General features: G+C 41.3%; 1 protein-coding gene across 1 annotated transcript in view; it reads left to right on the forward strand.

Annotated features, from left to right (window-relative positions):
* The window catches only part of SORCS3 (sortilin related VPS10 domain containing receptor 3), a 410,327-nt gene that overhangs the window by 287,676 nt on the left and 102,420 nt on the right, over positions 1–20,231 (forward strand). The window contains exons 6-7 of the mRNA XM_028730338.2: positions 1,269–1,333; positions 8,751–8,869. Coding sequence (XP_028586171.2) covers positions 1,269–1,333; positions 8,751–8,869 — 184 coding nt within the window. The remainder of the gene's footprint in view (positions 1–1,268; positions 1,334–8,750; positions 8,870–20,231) is intronic.

Here is a 20,231-nt window from a genome sequence, read left to right on the forward strand (position 1 = left end):
AGAACTGACATCCCGAAGTCCGATCGGTAGCCAGTAGAAGAGAAAGTCAAACTGGGGGTCATTTGAGCTAAGCGTCGGACCCACGCCGCTCACCCCAGCAGCTCCCCGAAAGCTTGCCGGCCCAGATCCTGTGACAAGGATTCCCATGACAGGGATTGGGCGGCCCTGGTCCCATGACAGGGATTGGACGAAATCATGGCAAGCCCCAGGATTCCTTTAACGGAATTCCCTTCAGCGCAATGGGAGAGGCAGGCACAGCCTATCCTGACCCCTCCACCACCAGCATATTATAACCAATGCCTAACCACAACCTTACAAGTTGTGACGAATTGCTGAGTAGTAGGCAAAAACCAAATGGCACAGCCAATCACCAAATGGCAAAATTCCTACTAGGCCCCTGCGCCAAGGCAGACGACCCCATGACAGGCAAAGCAAGGTCAACCGGAAAAGAGGGCGGGCGGGCGGGTGATCCGATGCACTCTGCAAAGAGAAAGAGAAACCAGAGTGCACCAATATTTAAAGATTATGGTCCCACCCACCTAATTTGCAACATACAATTTGCCCCAGCAACCCGGTTACCCAATCACAGTGCCAGGCAACAACTATTAACCTGCCTGGCAACAAGAGGCCTGGCCTGGTGGCCCACACCACAACACGTGCTCTCATTTATTGGAGAACACGCTTTGCTGCCTAAGGCAGTTGTCCCACTCTGCCTAATGGTAGGGTTAGCCCTGCAATAAATAGTTCAGCAATAGTGAAGGAGGTTTGCTGAAAGACATAGCTTGTTCACTTCCACTGCATGTAAATCATGTGCCCTTCCCCAAACACACACATTCACATCTGCCTATGATACATTTGCACACTTGTTTGTGACAGCTGAGTGAAAGAAGCAGCTCTGGAGGGCCTGTGCTAATCTAATAATTGGCTTTATATAAACAAAGAATGATCTATTCTTAATGAGTAAGCAGTAGCCAGGTTCTAGGTAAGACCCTCTCCCTGGTGGATGAAATAGTATTAAATCCAAAGCCTCTGGCATTATTGTTCTTTGTGCTTTTTGAACTAGGCTAGGTATTAAATCCAAGGACCTTGCCTTTCATGGGGCTGTTTCATGCACTAAATCCATTCAAGTCTCAGGGTGGCTCGTTTCAAATGGGAAGAAGCCAGCTGCTTTTCTCCTCTTCATTTCCTATCTGCCTTGACCTCTGCTTGCTATTACAGCATTCTGCCTTTCAGATTGATTTGTTTCTCTTCTTCTTCTTCTCTCTCAGGTCCGTCACGGGTTTGGACAAGGAGCCTGACCTTGTACACATGGAGGCTCGCACGACAGATGGACGTGAGTGTCTCTGCGCCGAGTCTATAAAGTCAGAGAGGGAGAAACTGCATTTTCATTTGGGTTGTTTTGGGTTCTTGATTTGCATTCTAATTGATAGGGAAGATGTGGGTCGCCAGGCTCAATTTGCTGAGTGTTTCTATCCTTAAACTCCAAGGGGAACCAAGAGTACAAGTTTCATTCCTGGAGAAAAACAACAGCTAAACTCAGAAAGCAAGCAAGAGTAAAACTCTTTGGCCAGGACTGAAAACTTGTGCTTGGGAGATTGTGAATGCACATATGGCCAATAAAGCTCCCTGCCAACAATCTATAGGCCACCTCTATTTTAGGCATGACCAACATGTGTGTGATTGCACATTGAACCTGGAAGTGACCTGGAAACTTCACAAAAGATGTCACTATAAGGGTGGAATGGGGGTGGGACGGTGTGGGACAGGGACAGGGCGGGGACAGAATGGGGTGTTTCAATTCCACACTATTTCACACAAGCATGCAATGACCCCAAGCATAACCCACATGCAAATCGGGGGTTGACTCTGTCTATCTACGTCTATATCATCTATCTATCTATCTATCATCTATCTATCTATCTATCATCTATCTATCTATCTATCTATCATCTATCTATCTATCTATCATCTATCTATCTATCTATCATCTATCATCTATCATCTATCATCTATCATCTATCATCTATCATCTATCATCTATCTATCTATCTATCTATCTATCTATCTATCTATCTATCTATCATCTATCTATCTATCATCTATCATCTATCATCATCTATCTATCATCTATCTATCTATCATCTATCTATCTATCTAGCTATCTATCATCTATCTATCTATCATCTATCATCTATCTATCATCTATCTATCATCTATCTATCTATCTATCCATCTATCTATCTATCTATCTATCATCTATCTATCATCTATCTATCTATCTATCTATCTATCTATCTATCTATCTATCTATATCTATCTATCTATCTATCTATCTATCTATCTATCTATCTATCTATGTTCCTGGGCCAGGGAGCCAGTCTCCTCCTTTCCTGCTGTTACCTGCACCATCTTCCTTCATTTTCAGAATATGCCACCAGACTATACAACTGATACAGCTATAGCTCGAGTACCAATACTTGCTCCTTTCAATATGGCATTTCTAGAAACTACTGATTTTTGTATCGTTTTGGCCATCCATCTTTTTGAGCAAAGGCCTTATTTGCTTCCCATCTTGTATGGCAACAACTCAAGCCATTGGAACACACTTATTGGTTCCTTGGTGTTATTTTTATTTTTAGCAAAGCAGCTTCAGGAGGAGAATTTGAGAACTGAGGAGAACCTGGAGGCACTGAACTCTTTCTCCAGTCCCTTCCCCCCCCTCTCTCTCCATTCTAAACCCACCCCTGCAAGGTTTCAGTTACATAACAACGGGGATTCTCACGATTGCACAGACTTTTTCATTCCACGTTGTTCTGAAGAAATGAAGGATTGGATATAAATTCCACACAGGGGAGGGGGTTGACCCTGCAAGTGCCCCAATTGAATTCTTGTGTGCATGACTGAAGAAAGCACAGTCTGTAAAGAGGAGACCTTCCTCCTGGATTCTGCTCACACAACCTGCTTTCCTCCACCACCTACCCCATCACCCTCACCCAAGGCAACCCCACAAAAGGCTCATTTTGTGGAATTGCAGGTGGCAGAGGGCTCTGTTAAAGACCAGCAGGAAGTAAAGCACAATGTTAGTTGCCAAGTTTTTTTCTGCACAACAGCATAGGAGCTGAGTCACAACCACCATGATAGTCAGTGAAAAATGAGGCCAGTATTATCCTTTCCAGCCTTTTGGTTGCTCATAAGACCAAATTCATGTTTGGGGTGAGCACCAGCCTGCTCACCATCTCAAGAGGAAATAGTGTCATGTGTAATTAGCCTAGGAAGTGGTATTTGCCATTTCATGCTTTGGGAAAATCCTTGTATTCTCAAGGACTTAGGGGTTTTCTCTGTTATTGATCAATTGGCTTTGATTTTTTCAGTCAGCAGGAAGAAAAAGCACTCACCCATAAAAGTGATTATTTATCCCAATATTGTAATTGAAAGTGTGGTCTGGTTTAAACATGTTAAATCAGTTTGAATTATTCTCAATACTTCAGTACTATCATTGTTTAAAAAATCCATGAGTTAGATCTGTTGTGTCTGGGGTATTGTAATGGGCAGAAGAACTACAATTGCATCTGTGAAAATGATTCTCCATATGGAGAGCTCCCTTCACAAAACACCTCACAAAGATGCTTTGTTTTGCTGTTCAACATCCTGAAATGTAATTTTCATTTTTAATGGCACATAAACATTAAAAATTCAAACCCAAAACATAAAATTGCATTCACTTCTAAATGTCAGTGAAGCTTGTGCTAAATTTTTCCCTAACCAGTGTGAGGCCTCTAACTGATCAAATCTGTGAGAACCTCTGATTTTATCTTTACGCTTTCATAATGACTTTTCCTCTATACATATGACTCTCTTTGAAAGTTTGTTCTGCCAGGATTTAGAGATTTACAAAGCTCACACCAGAATGCCATCCCACCTGTTACAATGAATGCCTGAATTCTTGCTTTCTTCTTGTAGTTTAGGCTTTATGGCTATAGGAGGGCAACTGTTGAAAATGGACAACTGACATGGCTGGATAACTAAATGAGACTTCTGGTGCAGTTAGGGTTTGCAAATCTTCATCCCCTCTCAATTCAGATTGATTGATCAGTTGATTCCATTCCATTTATTGATTCCTAGGAAACATTTCAAAACAATTTAACAATTAAAAACACCTATAAAACAATTTCATATTAGACTTGGCACACTCATATTTCCCCCCACTTCCACTCCACTCATTTCCTCCTAGCTCAATTCTATATTCAAACACTGCTGTTCTCCTTGAGAAATTATTAGGAACCCAGGGTCCAAATACTTCTCTACACACGCTCTTGTAAGCCTCAGCCCCTTGGGCTACAGTGTTTGTGAGATCTTCCTAGAGTGTGCGAAGCTTCCCATCCTTTCAATTACAACACTGCAAGGGCAGCATCCCAGGTTGATGGGAACATCACTCACAGGAAAAAACACACACACTTGGCATCATAATAATTAAAAATGCATTATCCATTTACAGCCTGGTTTGGGGTGTTGGGAGGTCAGCTGGGCAATTGATTTTTGTCTTAATTTCTTGCATTCATATTTCTCCTTTCTTCCTTCATGGAACTCAAGGAGGAGGGTATGTGGTTCCAAGGCTGTGCATGCACTGTAGCCTGGCAAGATCTGCTACGACTTGGCATCATGTTCCTTTGTACCACACCCTAGTCTAGATAAAAGGGGGGGAGTGTTTGTGGGGGGAGAGCCTGTACATGGGAAGGAAGACGTTCAAAGCTCCTTTCACTTTGCATGAGAAAAGGATCTTGTGTGTTTTGTTCAGTGGTTGCTGCCCTGTTGCCTTTGCTTGTTCATGGGGTGAAGAGAGAAGTCTCACAGCTTGGTGCTAAACGAACAAGCTGTAGGCAGTAGGCAACACGTTGCTTTCCTCCATTCCCACAGTGCGTTTACCAAGTGGAATTATAGCAACATAAATATGGCTTAGAAAAGTATCACGAGAATATGAATGTGTCACTGAAAACGTACAAGCCAAGAATGCTTGAAATCCAACCTCCACCCCCCTGCAAAAAAAATTTTGTCCAATTATGCTCCAGTTGCCAACTTGATTCCAATTCAAGCTGAGAGGAGTTTATTTGCCCATCACAAAATGTGTGTTTACATCCCATGTGGCCTTTGAATCAATGATTGCACTGTGCAACCCCCAACAGGACACACAGCTACTAGATTATCCTTGCTTCAACCTTACATGCTGTATAGGAAAGAGTAGCATCCCCTACTCAAGTTCAAGAGCAATCAAAAGGCTTAAAAAGGTTAGAATGATCTTGTTAGCACCTTTGATTCTGTGCATTTTCTCACCTGCCTGAAAACTTGCCTTGGCCAGTGGTCCTGAGGTGGAGGAGCCTGCTTCAAAACTCCCGTGTTCCCCAAATGTAAAGTGCAATCCTCAATTGGGACTTTATAAACTCAGAAGACTAAGCAGTTAAAATTTTAACTTCAGGCAACTGCAGCAAGGGGATGACTTAATCTGCAGTTCATGGCCAAATGAGAACTGTGTGGGATGGCTTTTCTCCAGGAAACTGAATATACTGACATACAATCCAACAGGCTGAGGGAGGGAGAGAGGGAGGGAGGAGTTTTGTAGATTGTGGACATAACCTGAGCTCCTCAGGTTAAGTTGATCAAACCAACAGTAAGCCATTCATCACAATGCTGGGATGATAAGGAAGAGGGAGAAAGGATGTGGTGATGATAAACTAGTATAGTTCTAATATCAGACTGTGAAAATCATCAACATTCCAAAAATAAGGTGTCCCTGGTTGAAATAAAGTCTTGTATCCTCTTTCGAATTAATCATGTGAAAGCCTGGACTGGATGAATCCCAAGCCGGAATTAAGATTGCCGGAAGAAATATCAACAACCTCAGATATGCAGATGACACAACCTTGATGGCAGAAAGTGAGGAGGAATTAAAGAACCTTTTATTGAGGGTGAAAGTGGAGAGCGCAAAATATGGTCTGAAGTTCAACATCAAAAAAACGAAGATCATGGCCACTGGTCCCATCACCTCCAGGCAAATAGAAGGGTAGGAAATGGAGGCAGTGAGAGATTTTAGTTTCTTGGGCTCCATGATCACTGCAGATGGTGACAGCAGCCATGAAATTAAAAGACGCCTGCTTCTTGGGAGAAAAGCAATGACAAACCTAGACAGCATTTTAAAAAGTAGAGACATCACCTTGCCAACAAAGGTCCGTATAGTAAAAGCTATGGTTTTCCCAGTTGTGATGTATGGAAGTGAAAGCTGGACCATAAAGAAGGCTGATTGCCGAAGAATTGATGGTTTTGAATTATGGTGCTGGAGGAGACTCTTGAGAGTCCCATGGACTGCAAGAAGATCAAACCTATCCATTCTGAAGGAAATCAGCCCTGAGTGCTCACTGGAAGGACAGATCATGAAGCTGAGGCTCCAATACTTTGGCCACCTCATGAGAAGAGAAGACTCCCTGGAAAAGACCCTGGTGTTGGGAAAGATTGAGGGCAGAAGGAGAAGGGGACGAGATGGTTGGACAGTGTTCTCGAAGCTACCAACATGATTCTGACCAAACTGCGGGAGGCAGTAGAAGACAGGAGTGCCTGGCCTGCTCTGGTCCATGGGGTCATGAAGAGTCGGACACGACTAAACAACAACAACAACAGCATCCTCTGTTAACAAATATATTAGATGGAGAATCCAGACACTTGCCACTTACTGCATAATCATTTCAATCCAGTTTAGTGGTTTTCAAATTCTGTCAGAACATTGCATGCTCAATGTATTTTGTTATTTTCCTGAACATTAATTTTTCTGTGGTATTAAATGGTCCAGTAGTATGAAAGTTTCAGATTTCCCAAGGGTCAGTCTTCTTTTCTCTCTTAACTCTAAAAGCAGTTTCAGCATAGCTGTATTAAACATGTCTGATTTGCCATTCCTGGATTTCTACGCACTGGGATAAGACCACTCCCACTCTTGGGGTAGTATTCAACAAAATATTAGCGGTAGTATAAGGGTTAGAGCTAATGCAAAGAAATTTCCTCCTGCTCATCTGTCCCCCTGTGTACTCTAGACCATCCCCAAATCTACTTTGGACAGGGAAATTCATATGGGGCATGAATGGGGAGGAGACTGGATTTAGCTGTGTGTTACATTTAATACAACACTTCGTATTTTTCCATGAGCTTTTCCTTATGTTGAAAAACATGTACTGTAGTTCATTAGTTGAGCCCCGAATGCATTATCTCTTTTCACTTTGTCACTATGTTTTCTAAAAGCATCCTTCTACAATGTGGCTATTTATTAGATAAAGTTACTTTTATTCCTTAATTTTCGTAAGAATTTTTGTTTAATTTTCGGGGGACCTACATGTTGTAATATCTGTGCCACAAAGCAGAACCAAAATTGAACTTACGGTTTATATCTAAACTCATCTAGGGTTGAAGATGCTTTGTTTCTATGTTCCACATACACTCTTTTGTAAAATAAATAAGACAGACTAAGAAGCAAAGTCACAAATAAAGGCAGATTAAAGAGAACCTCTTTTATCTCCCTGTGAATATCAAGCAGGTGACCTTTTTCTATACATTTAATTATTGGTGTAATGCATTCAAAATGACACGTTTCCCAATAGGCAGCAGTTGGTTGTCATGTCAACACATGTACTTTATTTGCATCTGTTTGCCTTCTCTATTTTTCATTCCTGCTTATTGTGCACCTTTTGCTTTGGTACACAGTAGTCGCCAATTATCTACCTTGTTGGATAAAATGAAAGGCTGTGTGGCAAAATGCAGGGCATAGGAAAAGGTTAGTGAACGGTCACCACATATTGATACGGACCAATCCAAAGCTTGCCAGTTTTGTCTAAGATTTGAATAGATACATGAATACATGAATCCAACTTACCTGAAGAGGAGATAGGTTTTCATTCAAAAAGAAAGCTACTGCTGCTTATGTCATAGTTGATACTTTTCACACAGCTAAGAAGGATGGACTTTGAATAATAATAATAATAATAATAATAATAATAATAATAATAATAATAATTTATACCCCGCCCATCTGGCTGGGCCTTCCCAGCCACTCTGGGCGGCTTCCAACAAAATATTAAAATACAGTAATGCACCAAACATTAAAAGCTTCCTTAAACAGGGCTGCCTTCATGGACCAGGACATTTACATGGACATGGCCCAGGTCTTTACATATTGCCTAGGTGTAAGCAATGCTGAGGCCATTTATTAATCATTTCTTGAACTGTTTCCTATCATGCATTTTTAGTAACAAATATACCTGAGGCCTTGTGGAGTATAAGAAAAGTGTAGCAAAGGAACCAGTTCATGTAGGTTGATTATAATGGCAGTATGAAGTCCAGGAGTATGATGAAGGATGCTGGACAGGTAGACTGAAACTGGATTATATGTACCTGGAACAGGAATAGTAGACCAGAAAGCAGGTAATAGGGGGTCGTAGGAAAGCCAAAGCTGATCGGGATCTAGGAGAGCAGGCTACAAGAATCTACATTCCAGGGAATGTAGGCAAAGGAATATATTGGGAAACGTCTTTGTTTTCTAAATAATGCTCATAGTTCACCAGGGAGGATTCCTAGGCTGTGCCTATAAGGTTTTGAACTCAAGGCTGTCAGTGGTGAAAGATGAGTCAGATTCTCTGGTCTGAGTGTTTGCTTAACATCAACTCATAAAAAACTATCAGAAAATATTTTAACATACATTCTTCTTATTCCCATTACAGATGCCCATTATATAACCTGTAGGATTCAAGAATGTTCAGAGACTACCAAAAGCGGACCTTTTTTGCATTCTATTGACACAAGCTCTCTCGTCGTCCAGGATGAGTACATTTTCATTCAGGTATGGGTTTGTAGAATCCAAATTTGCAGATCACGCTGAAGCTGCATGCACAATATCAACTCCTTTGTGAGTTTTGTTTTTCATGCCAAGCACTATTTTTTGGAAAAAACTTAGTTGAACAGAAATATGAACACATGCAAACATGGAAATGGTTTTACAGATTTTATGTTTGATATTGGTCTAAGGGCAGGGATGTCTTTCGGGACCTTTAAATGTTAATCTGCATCCACCCTCTATGCCTGATTCCGCCAGATATTTATACTGAAGGTTTTTTTTCTTTTTGTAAACCATTGAATTGTCATTTGCATCAATTCATTCTACTTCAAGGAAAACAGTTTTACCTTTTACCTGCCAGGCACTAATGGTAAAAGTTTGCACCCTGATTATAATGAAATTCACTTGCCATTGTAAATTGAATTTTTTTAGACTTTCAAATGGAAGAACCTAAGGAAATTCAGACTGTAGATGCTGTTATTAATTTGACTGACAGTTTAGAAATGTGGCTCGTTACATTCCTTTATTCCACTTAGAATATAGGCTCCTGCCTGTCACCTTTGTATCCAGTTCTTCTTTTCTGTGATCTTTGCTTTTCTCTCTGTCACTCTAATGACTTTTAATCCTGTTTCTTTGTGCATCTGTTGGTCTGTCTTGGCATCACTTTTTCTTGAAAATTCCAGTTCATTTGTATGCCTTGCTTTATTATTCAGCTCTTCACTCCTTTCATAGGTTTATCCATCTCAATTTTTCTTCCACAAGTTCCTGTTTTGTCTCTGCTGGTCCTTCATTGTTGGGTGCTGGTAATGTCAAGGTTTCAAGTTTGATCCCCGCATGGGATAGCTGCATATTCCTGCATTGCAGGGGTTGATTCTCAGGGTCCCTTCCAACTCTATGATTCTATGACCCGTTGTAAAGTAACAGTTGCCAAAATATGGAATGAACACTTGTTTTCCTCATCCCTGATTTTTGAGATTTGAGATGTACTAAGTCTTGATTGGGCAATGGACTCTTCATTTTTTGGATCAGATACTTTTCATAGCTGGATCAGTAAGCACACAGATTATAGTTTTTATTAAGCAGTCTCATAAATGTGTGTGTGTGTGTGTGTGTGTGTGTGTGTATAGTCAGTAAGTTTATGGTGGGTATGTTCTGATACTTGTTGGACGGATCCTTCAGGCAACCTAGTTCTACTCGGTGGCTGCAAAAGTCAGAATTTGTTGGGAAATAATTAGCCAGAATATTGGGGAAATAAGAGCACTGAGAGAGACGTCTGAATTTATGCCTTCCAGGATAGTGCTCTGTCAATAGTTGTTGCTGCATAAACCTTTTTCTTTTTAAGTTTTAGCTAGGAAAACTTAGCGATTTGTCTACATCAGTTCTTAATAGCTGGCAATATGGTACAGCAATGAACTAAAGGGTTTTAGGGTTAATTTTCTAATATCAATTGTTTTGCCTGTAGTCTATGAAAGTTCAGCTGATCCAATAATGAAGTTGTCAGCCACAGAGTGTTTCTGTGAGGGAAGGGGAAGAGCTGCTTGTGATTCAGAAAGAGCTGGGTAGGGAATGATGAGGGACTGGCAGCTGGATGGGAAGAAGTCTCTTTTGAAAAGAAAGCTAAGAAGCAGGGATTCTAGAAGCAGATAGATTAAAGAAAGGGAAAAGTAGGTCCAGTAATGAAATACAGGAACTCGAGAGAGGTGTAGGTGAAAGATGCAACTAACCGTAGAAGAGAAAGGGGTCAAGGAAAGGAATGACTAGTGAAAAGCAGGAGTCTAAGATATGAGAATCTGTGTGCCATTGACACGAACCGTGTGCAAGAGAGCCAAGAGTGCTGGGCAGACAGAAGTTCTTTACCATTAATTAGAGTCAGCAGAGCTGAAGGCAGCAGGATCGAATAGAGAATTTTAAAAGTAGCACCTTTGGATATAGCATGTCGCTAGAACAATGAGTTAAAGAGTAAGTCATATTTGAAAGCAAAAGTGGATCAGTCACTTGAAAACAGAGAACGTTGGGAGGTCTGACAGTACAACTAAGGGGTTTGGCTTTTTGTTTTCTGTATTTCAGTGCTTATAAAGGAGAATTTAGCGTTTGTTGATGGGTTTGTTGTTGAGGTTCTGAGGACTAAGAACAGAGACAGCGACAGAGCTGAAAGTTATTTTTTCTGTGACTGTCACACTGCTAAAGAGATGAAGGTGATGACATATTCAGATCAGAGTTGGACTTAGAAATACCCAGGCTTTCCCTCAAACTTCAGGGCTAGTGAATGTGAAAAGAGAGCTGCCAGTTTTGCTTCTGAAGTCATGCAAAGAATGCCAGTCTGTTTGTACCAGTGATGAGAAGCTCTGTGTGGGCTGATCATTCATCTGCCTGCAATTGGCAGCTACTGGAAACAGAACACTTGGGGCTGGAATTAATTGTTGCTAATTACTCTAAGTTTAAAAAAGCCAACGGATTAAATGAGGTGTCTTAGAGGTACTTATCTCTGTCTATCATTTGAAATTAATGGTTCAGAACATTTTTATGTTTATTATTTGGAACATTAAATAAACATCAGATAAATAAGTAAGATTGAGGGACATATGAAGATCTCACAGGTGTGAGAATGATCACTTTATGAAAGTGTGTGTGCCTTAATCGGCTCTATGTTTACCCTGAATTAGGTGGCAAATTGAGGTGATTTGTGAAGGTTCTCATGTTTCTGTGTCAGATCATACTATTAATAAGGCATCTTGAAGCAGATTAGGGACTCCCTAAGTTTCTGAGAGGCTCTTTCTGTGTACACACCACATTTAATTCTAGATTCAATTGAGACTTTCTACTTGTTTTTTTCTGCATACTTCACATACAATCTAGGTTTAGTGCATATTTTTTGGCCCCTGAAAAGTGCTTCTTGAAGAACTTGTTTCATTCTGAAAACAAAAGCTCATTGCAGATTGATTCTGCATTATCCCACAATCTGCCCATTTGAAAACAGAAAGAAATCGGAAGTCCTGGCAATGGGGTGTGTGGGTGTGTGATATTGATTGTATCCCCAAAAATCTCTGGGGAGTGCAGAACCACTCCCCTTCACCCACATGAAATGTAGTCTAATGGTCTAGGAAGAGTGTAGACACAGTTGATTTACACCAGGTAGAATCTGGAGTAAAACCTTGGGAATAAGCATACAAAATCAGGGAAGTGGAATATGAGGGAAGAGTCCAACCCCAGCCAAAATAGAAGACCACTTGTTTCCAAATTCTCTTAGTATACTGTGGCTGTATGGGAAACTCAAGTTGAGATCAGGAGAGATGAAGGTGCACTATAGCTATGTATAGGTGGCAGTGTTTAGAAACTTAGAAATGCTGTTAAAGAGCTATTGTTGCCCATAGAGACATTCCTGCCATGGTTTTTATTCAAAACTCTTTTCACAGGGTTCTGCAGCACTTCAAGAAGTGCTCTGTAACAATCAAAATGACAAGAGTGGCTGTGATAGATGTGCATATGTTTTGGAGTGACACTTGTAGACATCTACCTGGTAGCGTCTGTGACAATGAATATGTCCACACTCACATCCACCCACATCCCACTTTATAATCCCACATTTGAAATGCTTTTCATAGTTTTCTTTTCCATATGTGAAAAGGTAGGGTTTTCACATCCATATAGGTGTGTAGCTCTTTAACATGGTACAACAACATCTTGAAAAAACCACTGTCTGCCTCTAACACTATAATAACATTCTTCTGTTGTGTTGAGGGTTACCGGTAGTTAAATTCATAGACTTTCTCTTCCTTCAGCAAGGTTGCCCTGTGCAAAGTAAGGCTCTCTTTCTCCTTATTACAAGTATGTAGTAGGAAGAGGAAAATAATAATTAATATAATAATTTTTTATTTATACCCTGCCCTTCCCCTTCTAAAAACTGGGCTCAGGGTGGCTAACAGCAGATGTAAAACATTGATTAAAATGCAACATAAAAACAGCATGAAATACAACATAAATGCAGCATCAATGTCAATAAAATTCAAAAATTCAGGGGTCATGGGGGGACCCTAGTCAGTAAACATCAAATGATCACCAGGGCTAACTGGCCAATGTGGTCCTACTAGGCCCAGCAAGGAGACCAGGGAAGAGTTCAAATGTGGGGTCCCAGAAGGGTTTCTTCATAGACAAGGAAAGGGGAAAGGGAATAGAGGATCAGGCTACGGTAATTCAAATTGAAGGCCAGGCGGAATAGCTCTGTCTTACAGGCCCTGAGGAAGGAGATCAAGTCCTGCAGGGCCCTAGTCTCATGGGACAGAGCATTCTACTAGGTTGGAGCCATCACTGAAAAAGCATTGGCCCTGGTGGAGGATAGTCTGACTTCTTTAGGGCCTGAGTAGTTTCCTGCTACTCTGTGGAAATGATCATCTGTGCATCCCCTATGAAAGAGGCCAAGCAAATATACAACAGTGATGGACAATTGCTCAAGACTTCTCAGCCTTGGATCTGACTATGTTTTCTGCAGGTACCCACTGAAACCGGTGAGATCTAAGGCATGCCTATCTTGTCCCACTGATTTCAATGAGACCCAGGTTCAACTAACTTAATCTGAATGCAATTCATTGAGCTAATGACAAGCTTTGGGAGCAAGGAAGCTCTGCAGTCCCTCAGATTGTCTGACCAGCTCAGGTGAAATGCCTTACCCAAATGAAGTGGGAGATGGATCACAGAAAGTATAAAAAGGGAGAGTGCCTAAATTTCCATACACTGGGTGCCTTATAATTAACCCAATAATAAAATGGAAATATAACCCCTTTTGATTTTATGCAATTAGCTTTGGGTGAAAGATTATGAATAGGAGACTGCAATCCACTGTCCACATCCCTGGGGGAAAGCTCTGTGGAAGTCAGTGGACTTACATCTGAGTAGACAGAAGTGTAGATTGCTTCTATACTTCTTTATAGGATTGCACTCACAGTTTAACTGATGGCCAGAACAAAAGGCTGCAACCTGAGCACTTCTATATTCTTCCCAGTGAGCCTGGCCAGACCCTTAAGCATTATGTTCCTATCTGGAGCACTGTAGTCTGAGTCTATTTGGAGCTTTCAATGCAGCTCTTCCAACCTTCATCAGAGTTAGGATTGGCATCAGCATCTGGATGCACTCCATTTCTGCTTTAAATTGGGAGATCCTTGCACCATTAACCAAAGAGAGATGTAATGGGGAGGCAATAAATTATCGTTATCCAGGGACCTGGGCCAGAAACACCCCTTTTTGTCTTTGGCTTGCATGAAATATTTACTCAGGTTTCTGAAGCGCACAAGAAGAAATGTAAATGAGGGCTGTGGAGTGCAGAGTCTCTGCCTTGTTGATTGTTTATGCTGTCTGTCACTCTCTACCTTTCCAGCATTTCTTCCTCAAATCCTCTGTATCACTCCCATTTGTTATGCAATTTCATGCCTACTTGAATATTGAGAAGCTTTCCTCTTCAAATAGAGTTGGCTGGTGTGGCTCTTTCCCCCATGACAGTCGAGGGCATCCCCTTCTCATCAGTGGCTTCATTAAATCACCTTGTACCGATAAAAAGAGTCGAAACTACACCAATATTAATATATTCCAGTTGTAATGTCTGCTCTTACTGATGATGCTACTGAGTCCAAATGGTGATGGAAGGGAAAGGGGATCTTTGATTTCTCCTGATGAAGGGAGGGTCTGTGGCAATTTGAGCTTGATGAGAGAAATTACAGGATGAGATACCATGGTGCTTGCTGCATGAGAGACCAGAATATGTTATCATAATGGTTCTTTAAGTATTGCTCTTGATGCTGCCTAATTTTTTAAGTATCACTTGTGAGCTAGGAGAAGCCTAAATTTTATTTTTTTTTAAAAAAAAATCAACAGAAAGGGTGTTTGTTGGTAAAATGAGACTCTTAGCTAGAGTTCTTCAAACAAGAAAGTCCAAAACCTTTCTGGATTTTGGCTACATCCTCTGCAGAGGTGATGCATGCAAAGAATTGGGTTCTGCTGTCCCCTTTAATATTCATAAAGATAAAGTATCTTCCCCCAATGTCTGAGAAGACAATTAAAAGGGGAAAAAATTATCTGATCATGCTGACTAATTTTACTGCTACTTTTTGTTAAAAAGACCACTGTGATAGACTGTTGACTCAATATTTATTGGTCATTAGTGAATGTGGATCTTACAACAACAAGAATTCTTACAATAAGAATTCAGTCCTACATAAAGTTTGGTTTAAGAAAAAATACTTTCTAAAGCATTTAGCTAAAGACGAGTGTTGGCAAAATATGTCAATACTGTATTTATGTAATCTCTGAGTTTCTTTCGCAATTCTACAAAGGTGCAGCCAGATTTCATATGTCACATCTGTGCTTGAGTCTGGCACCTACTTCAGATGGTCTTTGACCTGAACCATGTATGAAACAAGATATCTATAGGTGGCGAATCCTTGGAAAGCTAGAAAAGAAATGAAAATAATGTCTACAGATTTCCAGGAAGGTCCATATTTACTGGTTTACAGAGCAATATAACTGCTGCCCTCCATGCCAGGCTATAGGACAGATATGACTCTCTGCTTAGTTCTCCCAGCTAAGCAGGCCTATTTGCAGCTTCTAAATTTGCAGCTGGGTAGGAAGCCCACTGACAGTATGTCCACCAATGGAAAGCTCTGAAATGGGAGGGGCTGGGGAAGCTTGGATTCTAAGCCAATCATAACCATTGCCAGCTGGCATTGGGCCTGACCCAGAATCAAACACCGCACCAACCTGGACCCAGTGCTGGTAGCCGTCCTCATTGTCCTATCCCTGCTTCTGCTGCAGCTGCAAAGACAGGCCAGATTGGAGGTGCAATTGTGGCTCCATTGTTCTTCAACTCCCAACATAGGGATGGAGATTGGTTAGGACTGCAGCCTTACACATTTTTATCCCAATATAACTATGCCATTGCTTGGATCCAGATGTCCACAGTGTTCTGATGTGCACAAAGAATCATGTTCACAAATAAGGGCTTCCCCATTACCTTTCTTAGTCAGAAAGTGAATGTGGAATCCTTTCTTTCGTGGGACCATGCATGTATATTGGAGCTGGGCAACATTTTAGGTCATGCCATCTATTCATAGCCATCTATTCAAATATATTCATGGCAATTATGCAATAGAAATATATTTTTCCTTGGCTCTTCAGATGGAGCTATCAGGTTTTAACAGAAATCGATCCACGCAATTTATTTTTAACTTCTCCCTCTTTAGCTCCAATTGATTTTTATCTTTGTGATCAATGGTGACAAGAACACTCTGGCAGGACCACAGGGGTCAGTTCCTTCAGTCTTCTATTGAACCAATCATTAAAAGCTTATTATGAAACTAATAGGATGGAGACGTTTCAGGGATGAACATGATTGCAGCTGTTTTATTGGTGAATAATGCCTGACAGTGTTGATCTACTTATTATCAGTCTTAAGAAATGTAAAGGAAGAGGGGGAATGGATTGCTCCCACAAAAATAAAAACCCAAGGAGACTAGAGACCATGCAACACAGATGCTTATTTTAAAAACAACAGCACAGTGAAGATATAAGAGCAATGTTCAATCAAGTGTTTTCTTATTTGAGACTGTGCATTCCCCAGTTCCTGTCACTGTTTCATCTACACTGAGCCAAGTATTATTGGATTTGGAACTTGAAGCAAAACATCTGTTGGCAAAAATTGATTAACATTGCTCTCCTTCTTTTGCTTCTGGGGGCCTTTTATTGTGCCGTTTCGTTTAAAATCTCACTTTTTTCTCCTTCCCTTCCCTCATCCCATTTTTGTCTGGTGCATCAAAAAACATCTGCACAAGGGAATATAATACTCACCTAAAAAGACTAAAATGTTTTTTCTCCTGTAACTCTTCATAAAGATGATTAAATATAAGCAGCTGTCGGTATCATAAGAATTTTTACTTTAGAGAGAAAGCTTGAAGGGTGTTGTTGTGGATGTTTTTTATATGTGGCCTGTGCAATTGTTTTGGGAAGCAGTCATTGCTGGGAGGGTGGTGGGAGAAGTCAAGCATTTTACCTAATTAGCAAAATGATGAGATACCATGGTTAGACAAATGCGATGCCAAGGTCTCAACTTGCAATGATAGCTATGTTTGGGAACTTTAGCTGTGTGGTTACTATGGGCTCCTGACTCAAAGAGCAGGCATGTCTATCACAGTTAATCAACAGAACAAGAGCACAGCATTTTATGAAATCACCAGTGTGTTTAACTTTGAGGACAAGTTGCTAAGGGTACACTCTTATGGACCCTGGAAGAGTGTCCTGGGGTTATAGGAGACATTGGATATCCCTCTCCAATGTAAGAGGCAGAGACAGAGACTTGATGTTGGGTTCCCCTTCCGTGCCACTGCTGAAGAAGCAGACATCCTGGGCAAACTCTGACTCTGGTAGGGCCAAAAAGGTGGTATGCCAGGGGAGGACTGAGAAACAGCTGGGATCCAAAGGATCAATGCCATCCTGGTCCCTGACACCAACTGGGGTAAGATCAGATTCACTCAGGTATCTACATCTCTTCTTTTCTTTCCCTCCCATTGTTTCCAAAAGGAAACAAGTTGAGATACAGCCAACAAAAGCTGTCTGTGGACAAACGCTGGCTCCCTCGACCTGGAGCAAGATGAGCCCTGCACCCCATAGTCGCCTTTGACTGGACTTAACTGTCCAGGGGTCCTTTACCTTTACCTTAATTCATAAGGAATACAGCTACAGTGGTACCTCGAGTTAAGAACTTAATTCGTTCTGGAGGTCCGTTCTTAACCTGAAACTGTTCTTAACCTGAGGTACCACTTTAGCTAATGCGGCCTCCCGCTGCCGCATGATTTATGTTCTCATCCTGAAACAAAGTTCTTAACCCGAGGTACTATTTCTGGGTTAGTGGAGTCTGTAACCTGAAGCGTCTGTAACCCGAGGTACCACTGTGCTCTGTTATGAATCAGGTTTGATTATAAATATAATATTAATTGTTATTTGAAATTAAGCTTTGTAAAAGGTGAAAGATTTATACGGTCTGAGATGAAGCCAGAGTATGTCTTTCAGCATGTAAATCAGTCAAGGTCCATTTAGGTGTTCCATGGAAGGTAGGGCTATCAATGGCTACTAGCAATGATGGCTATGTAGCAGCTCCATTATTGGAGGTGGTATGCCTCTGAATACAGTTGCTAGCAGCTGCAAGTAGGGAGAGTGCCGTTGTGCTCATGTCCTCCCTACAGGCTTCCCACAGGCATCTGATTGGCCATTGTGAGAACAGGATCCTGGATCCATAGATCTGATCCGGCAGGGATCTTCTTATGTTCACACAAGAAATATTTGGAATGTGTTAAAATAATGTTAAAGGAGACATGGATATCATGCTAGATTAGCATTTTGTTAGAAAGTTTTATTCATTTGTTACATTTGAAGTGCAGTGCAGGTATGAAATAACGCAAAGAGGCGGGACCAGTCCTGGAAAAGTGAAGTCAGAACATCAAGCAGAGAAGACAGAGACATTTAATGGTAAACACATTTGTCCAATGGAATCATTTCAATTGGCCAGCTTCCTAATTAAACTCATAAAATATAAAGCCAAGGGAAGGGGGGGAAACCCCCACCCAGATTAACGAGCCCATCATTAAGTAAAGGGGGAGTAAAAAAGACAAACCCAGCTAATTCTGGGCTAAGTATGATGGATGAGTGTAGGAGAAATAATTGGATGGCATTCATCAAATATGAAATAAAAGGTGGTGTCGGAGGGGAAAAAAAGCTGTAATAATCTCTAGGATTCAGTGTAGGCAAGTTTTCTTATATGCAAAGATCATCAAAATAAATGAAAAAGGGGCTCCTGAACTTCATTCCTCACTAGAGAGCTTCATAAATGGTAATGAAGGTTTGATAATTGCTTGTGATTTTTATTACCCTAGGTGTAAATCATGAAAAGGCCATATCCCTGCTGATGTAAGCATCAGATTGGTCCTCCCAACAGAGGGTTTCCTTTCTTTCTCCCAGTGGAGCTTCAACTGAGCACATAGCTATGCTTTTTTCCTTTTTTTTCCTTTTTTTTTTTTTTTTGCTTCCATGGTGTTTCCTATAATATTTGGAATTTCTTGCCACTCCATGCAGTCCAGCAGAGTCTTGGAGGTACGATTGTGGTGAGATGTCTGGATTAAAAGCTCAGCTCATCTGTAAAGCTAGAGCCAGAGCACACGTCACATGAATCATGTAGAGAACACTGGAAATGGTATCATCTAATGACTTATCCCTGTGACGATAATCCATATAAAAGACTTGGCCATAATGTCATTCTGGCTCTTGGTGTGGACAGATTCCATGTGCTGAGAAGGGATATGGATACCATGGACCTGTCATTTCAGTGATTACTGGCAAGGGAAGAGATAATGTTGAAGCTGTTTAATAAAATCTTGTAGAAGGTGACTTAGTCACCATTAGACTATTATCCCTTCTTAGCCACTCCCCACCTCTCTGAATTTGGCTGGCCATGCCAGTTCACTCTCAAGTCTGGGGCTGCTGCAGATAAATGCCATGTTGGTCTTGAACAAAACATATTTGTTTAATGATTTAATGGGGAGGACATGGGTGGGTGAGCTGAGTGGAGCAACTCTAAACAGCTTTTTCCCTAGTTTACTCAGTGCAGCACCAGTCCGGACTGGAAGGGTGGGGATAGGGAGTTGCTGTTATCTGCTCTGTGACTGGAGATGAAGGTCTGTTATAAATGTTGGACCTGAGAGAAAGAATAAGGATCTTGTTGGTCTACCATCTACCTCACTGTCCAACAATCTCTCTGGGGTTGAACTGTCAGAGTTGGTCTCAGGAGTGCTGCTGGAGAACCCTCCCATGGTGGCATTCGGAGACTTCCACAGCCATTGGCCTCGAAGGAGGTGGTGGTATCATCAAGTTGCTAATCTTCCCTTCTTGGGCAAGGTGCTCCAGCAGACAGTGGTGATCTTCAGGTGTGCTTAGATGAAACTGATCTAGGCCCATTTCCATCTGGCTAAAGGCTTGGTTTGGTAGTCAAAGCTGTCTTGGTTGCCCTAGTTGATTATTTTGTCAGAAGAGACATAGGAGGAGTGCAACCCCCTTGATTCTCTTGCACCTTTCAGTGGCTTTTGATGTCGTTGGCCATGCTATCCTTCCTAAACGCATTTGGGATTTAGGAATTGGAGGCATCACTTTCTGGTGGTTTTGCTCCTATTTCGAGGGTGGTTCCATAAAGTAACATTGGGTGACTTCTGCTCAGCTCTGTGGGAGTCCCACGGGAATCAGTCTTGCTCCCTATGCTGTTTAATATCTATATGAACCTAATGGAAGCAGTCAGAGCAACGTATCATCAATATGCTGATGCCTCCTAGCTTTATCCTCTGCT

The sequence above is a fragment of the Podarcis muralis genome, chromosome 6 (assembly GCF_964188315.1).
Source record: "Podarcis muralis chromosome 6, rPodMur119.hap1.1, whole genome shotgun sequence".
Classification (NCBI taxonomy): domain Eukaryota; kingdom Metazoa; phylum Chordata; class Lepidosauria; order Squamata; family Lacertidae; genus Podarcis; species Podarcis muralis.